General features: G+C 43.5%; 1 protein-coding gene across 1 annotated transcript in view; it reads left to right on the top strand.

Annotated features, from left to right (window-relative positions):
- Window positions 1-17,225, top strand: part of LOC149453935 (venom factor-like) — a 251,889-nt gene that overhangs the window by 44,421 nt on the left and 190,243 nt on the right. Inside the window, exons 7-8 of the mRNA XM_089688006.1 lie at window positions 1,299-1,386; window positions 4,905-5,007. Coding sequence (XP_089544132.1) covers window positions 1,299-1,386; window positions 4,905-5,007 — 191 coding nt within the window. The remainder of the gene's footprint in view (window positions 1-1,298; window positions 1,387-4,904; window positions 5,008-17,225) is intronic.

Here is a 17,225-nt window from a genome sequence, read left to right as displayed (position 1 = left end):
CTTTACCTATAAATGTTATATCCAGTTATATTCTGTGTATCTAGGAAATAATCCAGGACTTTCCTACAGCAATCCACTGAGCTGGCCAGAACCAACTCTTGAGGGAATCTATTCCACATTTTCACAGCTCTCACTGTGAACAAACCTTTCCGTGTTTGGAGATTAATCTCTGTCAGAGTTGCACCGATTTGGAAAGTAGTTCCTGCACTACATTTGGCTATTTTAAGTGAAATTGCACAATTTCAAAGTCGTATTCAGTGTGAAACCAGGCTAAAGCCTAATTGAACTTTCAGTGTCAATCATTGAAATACATTACAGGTGCATCAAAATAAAATCTGTGCTATCTTATAGCTAATTTAGAAAGTAGCAACAACCTAAGAAGAAAATCCTGTTCCCTGCCAAAAGGATACTAAATACATCAGTGGTTCATATAGTGAACTCGGTGTAGAGTTATTCCCCCTGAGGTCATCACAGAGGACAAGGGGGCGCTCTTTACGTCTGGAGGAAAAAAAATTTAATCTCCAAACACGGAAAGGTTTCTTCACAGTAAGAGCTATGAAAATGTGGAATGGACTCCCTCAAGAGTTGGTTCTGGCCAGCTCAGTGGATTGCTTTAAAAAAGTCCTGGATTCTTTCTTAGATACACAGAATATAACTGGATATAACATTTATAGGTAAAGTTGATCCAGGGAATATCCGATTGCCTCTCGGGGGATCAGGAAGGACTTTTTGTTCCCTAGAGGAGCTAATTGGATCATGCTTTGATGGGTTTTTTGCCTTCCTCTGAATCATCTGTGGGTGTAGGTTTATACCTTTTTTTTTTTTTTTTTTAATGATTGAACTGGATGGACTTTTGTCTTTTTTCAGCCAGACTAACTATGTAATAATTTTATACAATACAGGAAAAATGCCTATAAGGGCCGGTTTACACTACTTGCAGTGCAGGAAATTCACATTTTAGTGTACATTTCTCGCACCCTATGGGAACGCACTTCCCTTTTTAGACATGAGTGGGTGCCGTTTATTATTAATGGCACCCAAATGCATCTAGAAAACACATGTGTTTGCAGCCACCAAAACAAATGTTACTGCAGTCCCACATGGTTTAGTACAGCACAGTTTTAACATTTCGCCTGCCATACTTTTTGCACATTCCTGCGCTCTTTGCAGGTCAGTAAAATAAATGGGCTGTCAAAAATGTGCTGCATGTGGTGGTGTGTTGCGTTGTGGCGTGAAGGGCCCGAAGTAGGACAGAACAGTTATCTTCAATTGCATAATTTTTTCTTTCCTGTTTCCAGTGTTGCCAGCGTTTGAAGTCAAGATAAAACCAGATCGGAATTTCATGTATTTTCAAGATGAAACATTTTCTGTGGAAATTGAAGCTGAGTGAGTACCTACCTACACAAGTCAGTGATATCTGTACAGTAGGTGTGGGTATGTTCTACAGCTCAGCAGACACGAACATAACAGCTTTATGTTTTTTGAAAAAGTAGATTTACTCACCCAATCCTCCACATCGCTTGACCGCTCACCACATCATCATTTTCCCCATGCTCCAACAGTCTAAGGTTCCTCCAAAGCATAGGGGAGCACCCCGTGCCAAGAGAGAAGAGGATGAGGGAAGTAAAGGCGCTGGTTCAAAAAATTCTAGAAAAGGATAGAGTGGTGCCAAACTATGTGCAGTATTAAAAGGTTATTTTATTGAGGAAGGTAACTGAGGTAACTCACTAGATAAAAATGGAGAAAAGGCTTGTATCTCAGGATGGGCGTCGTCCTTCAAAGGTCCTGGAGGCTGGTGGAGAGGGTAGAAGACCATCTAGGAGCCAAGGATGCTGTGGGGGCCTGGTCTCCCGGTTCCATGCTGGTAGCGTCCACCAGCTGTGATAGAAACCAGGCCGGAAGCAGATGGCGGCTAGGCAGACATGACATCAGCACATGAGCGTAATGCTGCAAGAGGGGGCGGTAACACGTTTCAAAGCGTCAGCTTCTTCGTCAGACCTCTGACTATCACAATCCCCCTATAAGTTGGCATTAGTAGTATATACAATTTTTTTTAACCTCTTCACGCCAGCCGAACGCAAATGTGCGGCCTCCCGGCGTCTGGGCCTAGACGCTGAGTGGCCGCATATTTACGTTCTATTAAAAAAGAACATATCCGGTACTCACGGAAAGGTCCCGATCTCCTCTTTTGATCGGGACCTTTGACGACGAATCACGGCGGTCACATGACTCTAAACCCCACCCCGCCTCCCGGCTTCTGAAACCCTTAAAGGGATGGGAGGCGCCGGTGCGAAGGGGTTAAAAATCCGGTATATATACCATAGTTTGTAGATGCTATAACTTTCTAGCAAACTAATCAATATATGTTTATTGGGATGTTTTTTTTTTGTTTTGTTTTTTTTAGCAAAGACAAGTAGCAGAATAAATTTTGGCCTATATTTATGAAAAACATGGGAATTGGATATGTTTTATAGCGGAAAGTAAAAAATATTGTTTGTTTTTTTAAGTTTTCAGTCTTTTTGTTTATATAAATACCTCCAAAAGAAAAGTCTATTTGTGTGAAAAAAATCATATAAGTTTAATTTGTATACAGTGTTGCATGGCCACACAATTTCCAGTTTAAGTAGCGCAGTGCCGAATAGAAAAAAATGGCCTGGTCATGAATGAACATAAACTGTAGTGAGGAACAAAAACAAAAGCACACCAACCTTGCGCATTACCTCAGTAAGCAAATGGTAAGTTTATTGAATTAAGAAATATAATCACAGAGCTCTGAGGAAGAAAGGATCCCCCTTCAAAACACGTCAGCTTTACCCTGAGAGTCTTCCCTCTAAATATAATAAAATAAAGAGCAGTATATAAGGCATATAAAATCCAAAATCAAAGCACTGGAATAGGAGACACGTGCAAATCCCATCAAGAGGGGAGACTCTCAGGGTAAAGTTGACGCGTTTCGAAGCAAGATCCCTTCTTCCTCAGAGCTCTGTGATTATATTTCTTAATTCAATAAATTTACCATTTGCTTACTGAGGTTGGTGCCCCTTTGTTTTTGTTTCTCACTACAGTTTACGCCCTTCATGACCAGCCATTTTTTTCTATTCGGCACTGCGCTACTTTAACTGGAAATTGCGTGGCCATGCAACACGGTTTACAAATCAAACTTATACTATTTTTTTTCACACAAATAGACTTTTCTTTTGGAGGTATTTATATATCCAAAAAAGACTGAAAGCTTAAAAAAACAAACAATATTTTTGACTTTCTGCTATAAAACATATCCAATTCCCATGTATTTCATAAATTTAGGCCAAAATGTATTCTGCTACTTGTCTTTGGTAAAAAAAATCCCAACAACATCCCAATAAGTCCTCATCATCTCACGCCTGGACTACTGCAACTCCCTTCTCACTGGTCTACCCAAACAAACGCTATCCCCACTCCCAGTCTATCCTGAACTCAGCGGCCAGGCTCATCCACCTCACCAACCGCTCCACCTCCGCCTCCCCCCTCTGCCAATCCCTTCACTGGCTCCTGATTGCCCAACGCATCAAATTCAAATTTTTAACTCTGACCTACAAAGCCATTCACAACGCCGCCCCAAACTACCTAACTGACCTGATACCCAAATACCACCCTACCCGTGCCCTTCACTCCTCACAGGACCTCCTACTCTTGAGCTCCCTGGTCTCCTCCTCCCACGGCCGACTGCAGGACTTCTCCAGGACTTTCCCCCATCCTCTGGAACTCCCTACCCAAATCCTTCAGACTGTCACCTACACTCCTCACCTTCAGGCACACCCTGAAAACCCATCTCTTCAGGGAAACCTACCCCACCCTCACCTAACAACCGATCTCCTCCACTCCTCCTACCACTCCATTCCTCACAGCAACTTCCTCCTGTACCACTATCCTCTCCCTCCTAGACTGTAAGCTCGAAAGAGCAGGGCCCTCGAACCCCTCGTGTATTGTATTGTTACCGTTTTGTCTCATGTTCTGTCCCCCTTGCTATTGTACAGCGCTGAGCAAACCCTTTGGCGCTATATAAATACTGTATAATAATAATAATAAGTGTATATTGATTAGTTTGCTAGAAAGCTATAGCATCTACAAACTAAGGTATATATACTGGATTAAAAAAAAAAATTATACTACGAATGCCAACTTATAGTGGGACTGTGATAGTGTGATGGGCAATCTGACACTAACTGACACTGGGTGGGTACTGAGTAACTGACACTGACACCTCCAGTTACACTAACACAGTGATCAGTGATAATATGATACATGGTTATTGTACTAATGACAGTGGCTGGGAAGGGGTTAACATCTAGGGGCAATCAAAGGGTTAACTGTGTGCCTAACAATGTGTAATGTGTGCTACTTTTACTAATAGAGTTGGCTGTGTTTTTCTATTCTTGTGCCAAAAAAACAGACCCTTAATTGCCTTAATATTTAACATTTTTACAGAAATATAAAAGTGATAAAAAATTAAATAAAAAAACTTTAAACCAACAATTTACAATAACCATAAAATACACTCAAGACAAAGAAATTAAATGAAACTACCCTAAATCCTATCAGTGTCCCAAAAATACGTATATACTCTTTTCACTAACTTCTAACTTTTCTTGTTCCAAAAAACAGACTCTTAATTACCTTATTAATGTACATTTTTTTTAAAGAAAGAAAAACAGTGAAAAAGTAAACTAAAACAATGAAAAGGGACAATATACCAATAATCATTAAATGCACGAAAAGGAAAAAAAATACAAATGCAAAGAAATTAAATGAAACTACCCTAAAATCCTAACAGTGTCCCAACAGACCATATATGTTTTCAGAATTTGTTACAGAAAAAAGTAAGATTGTTTTTAACAGTAACACTAATCTGATTTTACATTCAGCTATACATATGGAAAAACAGTTTCCGGCAATGCCTTTGTCTTATTTTCACTGAAGAAAGACAATGAAAGGAAAACTGTGACCGATTCCCTGAGGAGGATCCAGGTAATCACATGAAATCGAACTGTACATCTTTATCTCTTGTACATCTTATAGATTTTTAATTTGTACGCTATACTATTACAGGGCTCCCCAAAGGGATACTAGAACAGGTTCATATTTTTGATTTTATACGTTTTATAAATTAAAAATTAAAAATTAAAAAGTCTAATTGACCCTACCTGAAAAAAACTGTCACAAATGTAACATAATTGTCACTAACCTAAAAGAATTTCAGGTAAATGCACAGCAAAATGAAGTATTTCAGTTTACTTGCATTGGTTTTACCTTTTATATATGATATTCACTTGCAATCTGCCATTGAATTTGCCAGAAAATTTGACTGTGGTATTTCAGTAGAAAAATAAATGACTCCAGAAAAGTCAATTCCCCAACACGGCTCCCCTCCTTCCTGCTGTTATATCCCTCTCGTCTTTTAGGAGTGTTTAACTACTGTCTGTGCTGGCCCAGCTTCTCTTCTCCTCTTATCACCTCCCTACCAGGGGCGGACTGACAACTCATGGGGCCCTCGGGCAATAGGGGATCATGGGGCCCGTGTCCTCACCCACACTCAAAAAAGCCTATTAAAAAAGGTACTAGGGGCATCTCATGGGGCCCCCTACTGACCTGGGCCCTCGGTCAGTCCGCCCCTGATCACTACCTAACGTTTATGTGGTTGCATGGGGAAGGATTGAAGGGAAATTCTATGAAACAGGGTTTCTCAACCAGGCTTCCATTGAGTCCTAGGATTCCTCTACAGCAGTGGTTCTCAACCTTCCTAATGCCGTGACCCTTTAATACAGTTCCTCATGTTGTGGTGACCCCCAACCATAAAATTATTTACCCAGTAATTATAATTCATGAGTGTCGTTTTACCTCCAATACTGCTGCTTTCAACACAGTAGGTGCTTTTAACAGAGTAGCTGCTTTCAACACAGTAGCTGCTTTCTACACAGTAGCTGCTCTTTACACATTGGAAATATGTGTTTTCTGATGGTCTTAGGGGACCCCTGTGAAAGGGTCGTTCAACCCCCAAAGGGGTCGCGACCCACAGGTTGAGAACCACTGCTCTAGAGGTTGCTACACAAGGGAGACTCGTACAGGTAAATAAAATGCCTAAAATACTTTATATGCACACATTATTTTTTGTTAAAATGAACATTAGAAAGAAGAACATGAGGTATCCCTGATACATGCCAACATTCCTAGAATATATGACCTTTACAAGAAAAAAAAAAACAATTTTTGGGACTTTAAATGCATTTATTGGTAAATTAAAAGATTAAAATCAATCTTTATTCGGTAACAAACATAAAATGGAAGGCATTAAAAATGTGTGTATTTAGTGTATTACACCTACTGAGTTTATGAAAGATATGCTGGTATTTCACCAGTATCTGGCGAGTTTTCACTTTGATGGGGTGTTGAGCACTGGAATATTTATTGGTGAAAGCAAAGATTCTAAAACTTCATATGATTGAAGATCATATACATGATATGTGGACTTTATTGAATGGACTTTAACGAGGATCCATTATTTAATGTAATTTAATGAATTTATTTCACATATTTTTGTTTTGGTGGTGGAGTAATATTATTATTATAATTATTATTTATATATAATTATATATATTATTGATTATATTCTGTGACCGCTATTATTTGTGGTTATATTTTATTATCACATATTGGATTTATATTGGATTTATATTTTGATTTATATTTTGAGTTATTGTTGTATAATAGCAGCTCCTGTGTCAAAGAATTGATTATTTTTTGGTACTACATTCCTAAGGCACAATGATATAGACCTTGGGATATATTGATTTGTTATTAATATAATTTACCTGGGTTTATATTATTTACACATAAAAATATAGATGGCTATTTTTAAAGATCAAAATGTTATTGTATTACTATTATACATTGTTCTAACATTACAGAGTTTTTTTTTAAACCATCTACTCCTTCTTCCGGGATAAGCTCTGCAAGAGGGTGATATGATCTACAAAAAACCAACATACAATTGAAACTGCATAGATTTCAGCCACATTTAAAAACATGATGTATAATTGGATCCACTGCTCCTTCCCAGCCCACACTCCAGAAGCCACCCACCAAGCAAAGCCCCTCCAAGCAGACACTGAGGTTGCACTGATTGCTGCAGAAGGGAATGTTAAAATCATTAATGTAAAAAGTATATCTTGGCAAGCGTTACTTATAGAGATGAGCGAATCGAAGAAGGCGAAGTGGAATTCGTTTCGAATATTGGAAAAATTTCGATTCGCGCCGAATCCGAAAATTATCATACTTCGGATGCGCGAATCGAAACTTTTCCTAAAATGGCGGCGACATGTGCGGCGACGGAGCGGGGATGTCTGGGAAGGTGCGCAGACAAGGCGCGCTGACCCATAATGCATTCATTAATGACATGTGATCGCATTAGCCAATCAGCAGCCAGCCAGCACTGTGTAATGGTCGAGCTATAAATGGCGGCCATTTTAGAATTCTCCATTTGCCTCCAGTCATTCAACAGAGGCAGACCGCTCTGTATTAGGGACAGAGTTAGGGCCACAGAAACGTTACTTGGGGACAGAGAAATGTTACTCAGGGACACAGAATTGTTACTGAGGGCCACAGAACCGTTACTTAGGGCCACAGAAACGTTAGTTAGGGCCACAGAATTGTTAATCAGGGACAGACACAGAATTGTTACTGAGGGCCACAGAATTGTTACTGAGGGCCACAGAACCGTTACTTAGGGCCACAGAACCGTTACTTAGGGCCACAGAAACGTTACTCAGGGACACAGAATTGTTACTGAGGGCCACAGAACCGTTACTTAGGGCCACAGAAACAATAGTTAGGGCCACAGAATTGTTACTCAGGGACAGACACAGAATTGTTACTGAGGGCCACAGAATTGTTACTGAGGGCCACAGAAGCGTTACTTAGGGCCACAGAAACGTTACTCAGGGACACAGAATTGTTACTGAGGGCCACAGAACCGGTACTTAGGGCCACAGAAACGTTAGTTAGGGCCACAGAATTGTTACTCAGGGACAGACACAGAATTTTTACTGAGGGACACAGAATTGTTACTGAGGGCCACAGAACCGTTACTTAGGGCCACAGAAACGTTAGTTAGGGCCACAGAATTGTTACTCAGGGACAGACACAGAATTGTTACTGAGAGACACAGAATTGTTACTGAGGGCCACAGAACCGTTACTTAGGGCCACAGAAACGTTACTCAGGGACACAGAATTGTTACTTAGGGCCACAGAACCGTTACTTAGGGCCACAGAAACGTTAGTTAGGGCCACAGAATTGTTACTCAGGGACAGACACAGAATTGTTACTGAGGGCCACAGAATTGTTACTGAGGGCCACGGAACCATTACTTAGGGCCACAGAAACGTTACTCAGGGCCACAGAATTGTTACTCAGGGACAGACACAGAATTGTTACTGAGGGACACAGAATTGTTACTGCGGGCCACAGAACCGTTACTTAGGGCCACAGAAATGTTAGTTAGGGCCACAGAATTGTTACTCAGGGACAGACACAGAATTTTTACTGAGAGACACAGAATTGTTACTGAGGGCCACAGAACCGTTATTTAGGGCCACAGAAACGTTACTCAGGGACACAGAATTGTTACTGAGGGCCACAGAACTGTTACTTAGGGCCACAGAAACGTTAGTTAGGGCCACAGAATTGTTACTCAGGGACAGACACAGAATTGTTACTGAGAGACACAGAATTGTTACTGAGGGCCACAGAACCGTTACTTAGGGCCACAGAAACATTACTCAGGGACACAGAATTGTTACTTAGGGCCACAGAACCGTTACTTAGGGCCACAGAAACGTTAGTTAGGGCCACAGAATTGTTACTCAGGGACAGACACAGAATTGTTACTGAGGGCCACAGAATTGTTATTGAGGGCCACAGAACCATTACTTAGGGCCACAGAAACGTTACTCAGGGCCACAGAATTGTTACTCAGGGACAGACACAGAATTGTTACTGAGGGACACAGAATTGTTACTGAGGGCCACAGAACCGTTACTTAGGGCCACAGAAACGTTAGTTAGGGCCACAGAATTGTTACTCAGGGACAGACACAGAATTTTTACTGAGAGACACAGAATTGTTACTGAGGACCACAGAACCGTTATTTAGGGCCACAGAAACGTTACTCAGGGACACAGAATTGTTACTGAGGGCCACAGAACCGTTACTTAGGGCCACAGAAACGTTAGTTAGGGCCACAGAATTGTTACTCAGGGACAGACACAGAATTGTTACTGAGGGCCACAGAATTGTTACTGAGGGCCACAGAACCGTTACTTAGGGCCACAGAAACGTTACTCAGGGACACAGAATTGTTACTGAGGGCCACAGAACCGGTACTTAGGGCCACAGAAACGTTAGTTAGGGCCACAGAATTGTTACTCAGGGACAGACACAGAATTTTTACTGAGGGACACAGAATTGTTACTGAGGGCCACAGAACCGTTACTTAGGGCCACAGAAACGTTAGTTAGGGCCACAGAATTGTTACTCAGGGACAGACACAGAATTGTTACTGAGAGACACAGAATTGTTACTGAGGGCCACAGAACCGTTACTTAGGGCCACAGAAACGTTACTCAGGGACACAGAATTGTTACTTAGGGCCACAGAACCGTTACTTAGGGCCACAGAAACGTTAGTTAGGGCCACAGAATTGTTACTCAGGGACAGACACAGAATTGTTACTGAGGGCCACAGAATTGTTACTGAGGGCCACAGAACCATTACTTAGGGCCACAGAAACGTTACTCAGGGCCACAGAATTGTTACTCAGGGACAGACACAGAATTGTTACTGAGGGCCACAGAACCGTTACTTAGGGCCACAGAAACGTTAGTTAGGGCCACAGAATTGTTACTCAGGGACAGACACAGAATTTTTACTGAGAGACACAGAATTGTTACTGAGGGCCACAGAACCGTTACTTAGGGCCACAGAAACGTTACTCAGGGACACAGAAAGGTTACTCAGGGACACAGAATTGTTACTGAGGGCCACAGAACCGTTACTTAGGGCCACAGAAACGTTAGTTAGGGCCACAGAATTGTTACTCAGGGACAGACACAGAATTTTTACTGAGAGACACAGAATTGTTACTGAGGGCCACAGAACCGTTACTTAGGGCCACAGAAACGTTACTCAGGGACACAGAATTGTTACTGAGGGCCACAGAACCGTTACTTAGGGCCACAGAAACGTTAGTTAGGGCCACAGAATTGTTACTCAGGGACAGACACAGAATTGTTACTGAGGGACACAGAATTGATACTTAGGGCCACAGAACCGTTACTTAGGGCCACAGAAACGTTACTCAGGGACACAGAATTGTTACTGAGGGCCACAGAACCGTTACTTAGGGCCACAGAACCATTACTTAGGGCCACAGAATTGTTACTCAGGGACAGACACAGAATTGTTACTGAGGGCCACAGAATTGTTACTGAGGGCCACAGAACCATTACTTAGGGCCACAGAAACGTTACTCAGGGCCACAGAATTGTTACTCAGGGACAGACACAGAATTGTTACTGAGGGACACAGAATTGTTACTGAGGGCCACAGAACCGTTACTTAGGGCCACAGAAACGTTAGTTAGGGCCACAGAATTGTTACTCAGGGACAGACACAGAATTTTTACTGAGGGCCACAGAATTGTTACTGAGGGACACAGAACCGTTACTTAGGGCCACAGAAACGTTACTCAGGGACACAGAATTGTTACTGAGGGCCACATAACCGTTACTTAGGGCCACAGAAACGTTAGTTAGGGCCACAGAATTGTTACTCAGGGACAGACACAGAATTGTTACTGAGGGACACAGAATTGTTACTGAGGGCCACAGAACCGTTACTTTGGGCCACAGAAACATTAGTTAGGGCCACAGAATTGTTACTCAGGGACAGACACAGAATTGTTACTGAGAGACACAGAATTGTTACTGAGGGCCACAGAACTGTTACTTAGGGCCACAGAAACGTTACTCAGGGACACATAATTGTTACTGAGGGCCACAGAACCGTTACTTAGGGCCACAGAAACGTTAGTTAGGGCCACAGAATTGTTACTCAGGGACAGACACAGAATTGTTACTGAGGGCCACAGAATTGTTATTGAGGGCCACAGAACCATTACTTAGGGCCACAGAAACGTTAGTTAGGGCCACAGAATTGTTACTCAGGGACAGACACAGAATTGTTACTGAGGGACACAAAATTGTTACTGAGGGCCACAGAACCGTTACTTAGGGCCACAGAAACGTTAGTTAGGGCCACAGAATTGTTACTCAGGGACAGACACAGAATTTTTACTGAGAGACACAGAATTGTTACTGAGGACCACAGAACCGTTATTTAGGGCCACAGAAACGTTACTGAGGGACACAGAATTGTTACTGAGGGCCACAGAACCGTTACTTAGGGCCACAGAAACGTTAGTTAGGGCCACAGAATTGTTACTCAGGGACAGACACAGAATTGTTACTGAGGGCCACAGAATTGTTACTGAGGGCCACAGAACCGTTACTTAGGGCCACAGAAACGTTACTCAGGGACACAGAATTGTTACTGAGGGCCACAGAACCGGTACTTAGGGCCACAGAAACGTTAGTTAGGGCCACAGAATTGTTACTCAGGGACAGACACAGAATTTTTACTGAGGGACACAGAATTGTTACTGAGGGCCACAGAACCGTTACTTAGGGCCACAGAAACGTTAGTTAGGGCCACAGAATTGTTACTCAGGGACAGACACAGAATTGTTACTGAGAGACACAGAATTGTTACTGAGGGCCACAGAACCGTTACTTAGGGCCACAGAAACGTTACTCAGGGACACAGAATTGTTACTTAGGGCCACAGAACCGTTACTTAGGGCCACAGAAACGTTAGTTAGGGCCACAGAATTGTTACTCAGGGACAGACACAGAATTGTTACTGAGGGCCACAGAACCATTACTTAGGGCCACAGAAACGTTACTCAGGGCCACAGAATTGTTACTCAGGGACAGACACAGAATTGTTACTGAGGGACACAGAATTGTTACTGAGGGCCACAGAACCGTTACTTAGGGCCACAGAAACGTTAGTTAGGGCCACAGAATTGTTACTCAGGGACAGACACAGAATTTTTACTGAGAGACACAGAATTGTTACTGAGGGCCACAGAACCGTTACTTAGGGCCACAGAAACGTTACTCAGGGACACAGAATTGTTACTGAGGGCCACAGAACCGTTACTTAGGGCCACAGAAACGTTAGTTAGGGCCACAGAATTGTTACTCAGGGACAGACACAGAATTGTTACTGAGGGACACAGAATTGATACTTAGGGCCACAGAACCGTTACTTAGGGCCACAGAAACGTTACTCAGGGACACAGAATTGTTACTGAGGGCCACAGAACCGTTACTTAGGGCCACAGAACCATTACTTAGGGCCACAGAATTGTTACTCAGGGACAGACACAGAATTGTTACTGAGGGCCACAGAATTGTTACTGAGGGCCACAGAACCATTACTTAGGGCCACAGAAACGTTACTCAGGGCCACAGAATTGTTACTCAGGGACAGACACAGAATTGTTACTGAGGGACACAGAATTGTTACTGAGGGCCACAGAACCGTTACTTAGGGCCACAGAAACGTTAGTTAGGGCCACAGAATTGTTACTCAGGGACAGACACAGAATTTTTACTGAGGGCCACAGAATTGTTACTGAGGGACACAGAACCGTTACTTAGGGCCACAGAAACGTTACTCAGGGACACAGAATTGTTACTGAGGGCCACATAACCGTTACTTAGGGCCACAGAAACGTTAGTTAGGGCCACAGAATTGTTACTCAGGGACAGACACAGAATTGTTACTGAGGGACACAGAATTGTTACTGAGGGCCACAGAACCGTTACTTTGGGCCACAGAAACATTAGTTAGGGCCACAGAATTGTTACTCAGGGACAGACACAGAATTGTTACTGAGAGACACAGAATTGTTACTGAGGGCCACAGAACTGTTACTTAGGGCCACAGAAACGTTACTCAGGGACACATAATTGTTACTGAGGGCCACAGAACCGTTACTTAGGGCCACAGAAACGTTAGTTAGGGCCACAGAATTGTTACTCAGGGACAGACACAGAATTGTTACTGAGGGCCACAGAATTGTTATTGAGGGCCACAGAACCATTACTTAGGGCCACAGAAACGTTAGTTAGGGCCACAGAATTGTTACTCAGGGACAGACACAGAATTGTTACTGAGGGACACAAAATTGTTACTGAGGGCCACAGAACCGTTACTTAGGGCCACAGAAACGTTAGTTAGGGCCACAGAATTGTTACTCAGGGACAGACACAGAATTTTTACTGAGAGACACAGAATTGTTACTGAGGACCACAGAACCGTTATTTAGGGCCACAGAAACGTTACTGAGGGACACAGAATTGTTACTGAGGGCCACAGAACCGTTACTTAGGGCCACAGAAACGTTAGTTAGGGCCACAGAATTGTTACTCAGGGACAGACACAGAATTGTTACTGAGGGCCACAGAATTGTTACTGAGGGCCACAGAACCGTTACTTAGGGCCACAGAAACGTTACTCAGGGACACAGAATTGTTACTGAGGGCCACAGAACCGGTACTTAGGGCCACAGAAACGTTAGTTAGGGCCACAGAATTGTTACTCAGGGACAGACACAGAATTTTTACTGAGGGACACAGAATTGTTACTGAGGGCCACAGAACCGTTACTTAGGGCCACAGAAACGTTAGTTAGGGCCACAGAATTGTTACTCAGGGACAGACACAGAATTGTTACTGAGAGACACAGAATTGTTACTGAGGGCCACAGAACCGTTACTTAGGGCCACAGAAACGTTACTCAGGGACACAGAATTGTTACTTAGGGCCACAGAACCGTTACTTAGGGCCACAGAAACGTTAGTTAGGGCCACAGAATTGTTACTCAGGGACAGACACAGAATTGTTACTGAGGGCCACAGAACCATTACTTAGGGCCACAGAAACGTTACTCAGGGCCACAGAATTGTTACTCAGGGACAGACACAGAATTGTTACTGAGGGACACAGAATTGTTACTGAGGGCCACAGAACCGTTACTTAGGGCCACAGAAACGTTAGTTAGGGCCACAGAATTGTTACTCAGGGACAGACACAGAATTTTTACTGAGAGACACAGAATTGTTACTGAGGGCCACAGAACCGTTACTTAGGGCCACAGAAACGTTACTCAGGGACACAGAATTGTTACTGAGGGCCACAGAACCGTTACTTAGGGCCACAGAAACGTTAGTTAGGGCCACAGAATTGTTACTCAGGGACAGACACAGAATTGTTACTGAGGGCCACAGAATTGTTACTGAGGGACACAGAACCGTTACTTAGGGCCACAGAAACGTTACTCAGGGACACAGAATTGTTACTGAGGGCCACATAACCGTTACTTAGGGCCACAGAAACGTTAGTTAGGGCCACAGAATTGTTACTCAGGGACAGACACAGAATTGTTACTGAGGGACACAGAATTGTTACTGAGGGCCACAGAACCGTTACTTAGGGCCACAGAAACATTAGTTAGGGCCACAGAATTGTTACTCAGGGACAGACACAGAATTGTTACTGAGAGACACAGAATTGTTACTGAGGGCCACAGAAGTGTTACTTAGGGCCACAGAAACGTTACTCAGGGACACATAATTGTTACTGAGGGCCACAGAACCGTTACTTAGGGCCACAGAAACGTTAGTTAGGGCCACAGAATTGTTACTCAGGGACAGACACAGAATTGTTACTGAGGGCCACAGAATTGTTACTGAGGGCCACAGAACCATTACTTAGGGCCACAGAAACGTTACTCAGGGACACAGAATTGTTACTGAGGGCCACAGAACCGTTACTTAGGGCCACAGAAACGTTAGTTAGGGCCACAGAATTGTTACTCAGGGACAGACACAGAATTGTTACTGAGGGCCACAGAATTGTTACTGAGGGCCACAGAACCGTTACTTAGGGCCACAGAAAGGTTACTCAGGGACACAGAATTGTTACTGAGGGCCACAGAACCGTTACTTAGGGCCACAGAAACGTTAGTTAGGGCCACAGAATTGTTACTCAGGGACAGACACAGAATTTTTACTGAGAGACACAGAATTGTTACTGAGGGCCACAGAACCGTTACTTAGGGCCACAGAAACGTTACTCAGGGACACAGAATTGTTACTGAGGGCCACAGAACCGTTACTTAGGGCCACAGAAACGTTAGTTAGGGCCACAGAATTGTTACTCAGGGACAGACACAGAATTGTTACTGAGGGACACAGAATTGATACTTAGGGCCACAGAACCGTTACTTAGGGCCACAGAAACGTTACTCAGGGACACAGAATTGTTACTGAGGGCCACAGAACCGTTACTTAGGGCCACAGAAACGTTCGTTAGGGCCACAGAATTGTTACTCAGGGACAGACACAGAATTGTTACTGAGGGACACAGAATTGTTACTGAGGGCCACAGAACCGTTACTTAGGGCCACAGAAACGTTACTCAGGGACACAGAATTGTTACTGAGGGCCACAGAACCGTTACTTAGGGCCACAGAAACGTTAGTTAGGGCCACAGAATTGTTACTCAGGGACAGACACAGAATTGTTACTGAGGGACACAGAATTGTTACTGAGGGCCACAGAACCGTTACTTAGGGCCACAGAAACGTTACTCAGGGACACAGAATTGTTACTGAGGGCCACAGAACCGTTACTTAGGGCCACAGAAACGTTAGTTAGGGCCACAGAATTGTTACTCAGGGACAGACACAGAATTGTTACTGAGAGACACAGAATTGTTACTGAGGGCCACAGAACCGTTACTTAGGGACACAGAAACGTTACTCAGGGACACAGAATTGTTACTGAGGGCCACATAACCGTTACTTAGGGCCACAGAAACGTTAGGGCCACAGAATTGTTACTCAGGGACAGACACAGAATTGTTACTGAGGGACACAGAATTGTTACTGAGGGCCACAGAACCGTTACTTAGGGCCACAGAAACGTTAGTTAGGGCCACAGAATTGTTACTCAGGGACAGACACAGAATTGTTACTGAGGGCCACAGAATTGTTACTGAGGGCCACAGAAGAGTTACTTAGGGCCACAGAAACGTTACTCAGGGACACAGAATTGTTACTGAGGGCCACAGAACCGGTACTTAGGGCCACAGAAACGTTAGTTAGGGCCACAGAATTGTTACTCAGGGACAGACACAGAATTTTTACTGAGGGACACAGAATTGTTACTGAGGGCCACAGAACCGTTACTTAGGGCCACAGAAACGTTAGTTAGGGCCACAGAATTGTTACTCAGGGACAGACACAGAATTGTTACTGAGAGACACAGAATTGTTACTGAGGGCCACAGAACCGTTACTTAGGGCCACAGAAACGTTACTCAGGGACACAGAATTGTTACTTAGGGCCACAGAACCGTTACTTAGGGCCACAGAAACGTTAGTTAGGGCCACAGAATTGTTACTCAGGGACAGACACAGAATTGTTACTGAGGGCCACAGAATTGTTACTGAGGGCCACATAACCGTTACTTAGGGCCACAGAAACGTTACTCAGGGCCACAGAATTGTTACTCAGGGACAGACAGAATTGTTACTGAGGGACACAGAATTGTTACTGAGGGCCACAGAACCGTTACTTAGGGCCACAGAAACGTTAGTTAGGGCCACAGAATTGTTACTCAGGGACAGACACAGAATTTTTACTGAGAGACACAGAATTGTTACTGAGGGCCACAGAACCGTTATTTAGGGCCACAGAAACGTTACTCAGGGACACAGAATTGTTACTGAGGGCCACAGAACTGTTACTTAGGGCCACAGAAACGTTAGTTAGGGCCACAGAATTGTTACTCAGGGACAGACACAGAATTGTTACTGAGAGACACAGAATTGTTACTGAGGGCCACAGAACCGTTACTTAGGGCCACAGAAACATTACTCAGGGACACAGAATTGTTACTTAGGGCCACAGAACCGTTACTTAGGGCCACAGAAACATTAGTTAGGGCCACAGAATTGTTACTCAGGGACAGACACAGAATTGTTACTGAGGGCCAC

This window comes from Staurois parvus, unplaced genomic scaffold (assembly GCF_062004578.1).
Source record: "Staurois parvus isolate SC_StPar_1 unplaced genomic scaffold, SC_StPar_1.0 ptg000444l, whole genome shotgun sequence".
NCBI classification, from domain to species: Eukaryota; Metazoa; Chordata; class Amphibia; order Anura; family Ranidae; genus Staurois; species Staurois parvus.
Note: the sequence above shows the minus strand (reverse complement) of the source record. Positions and strands in the feature narration are given on the sequence as shown.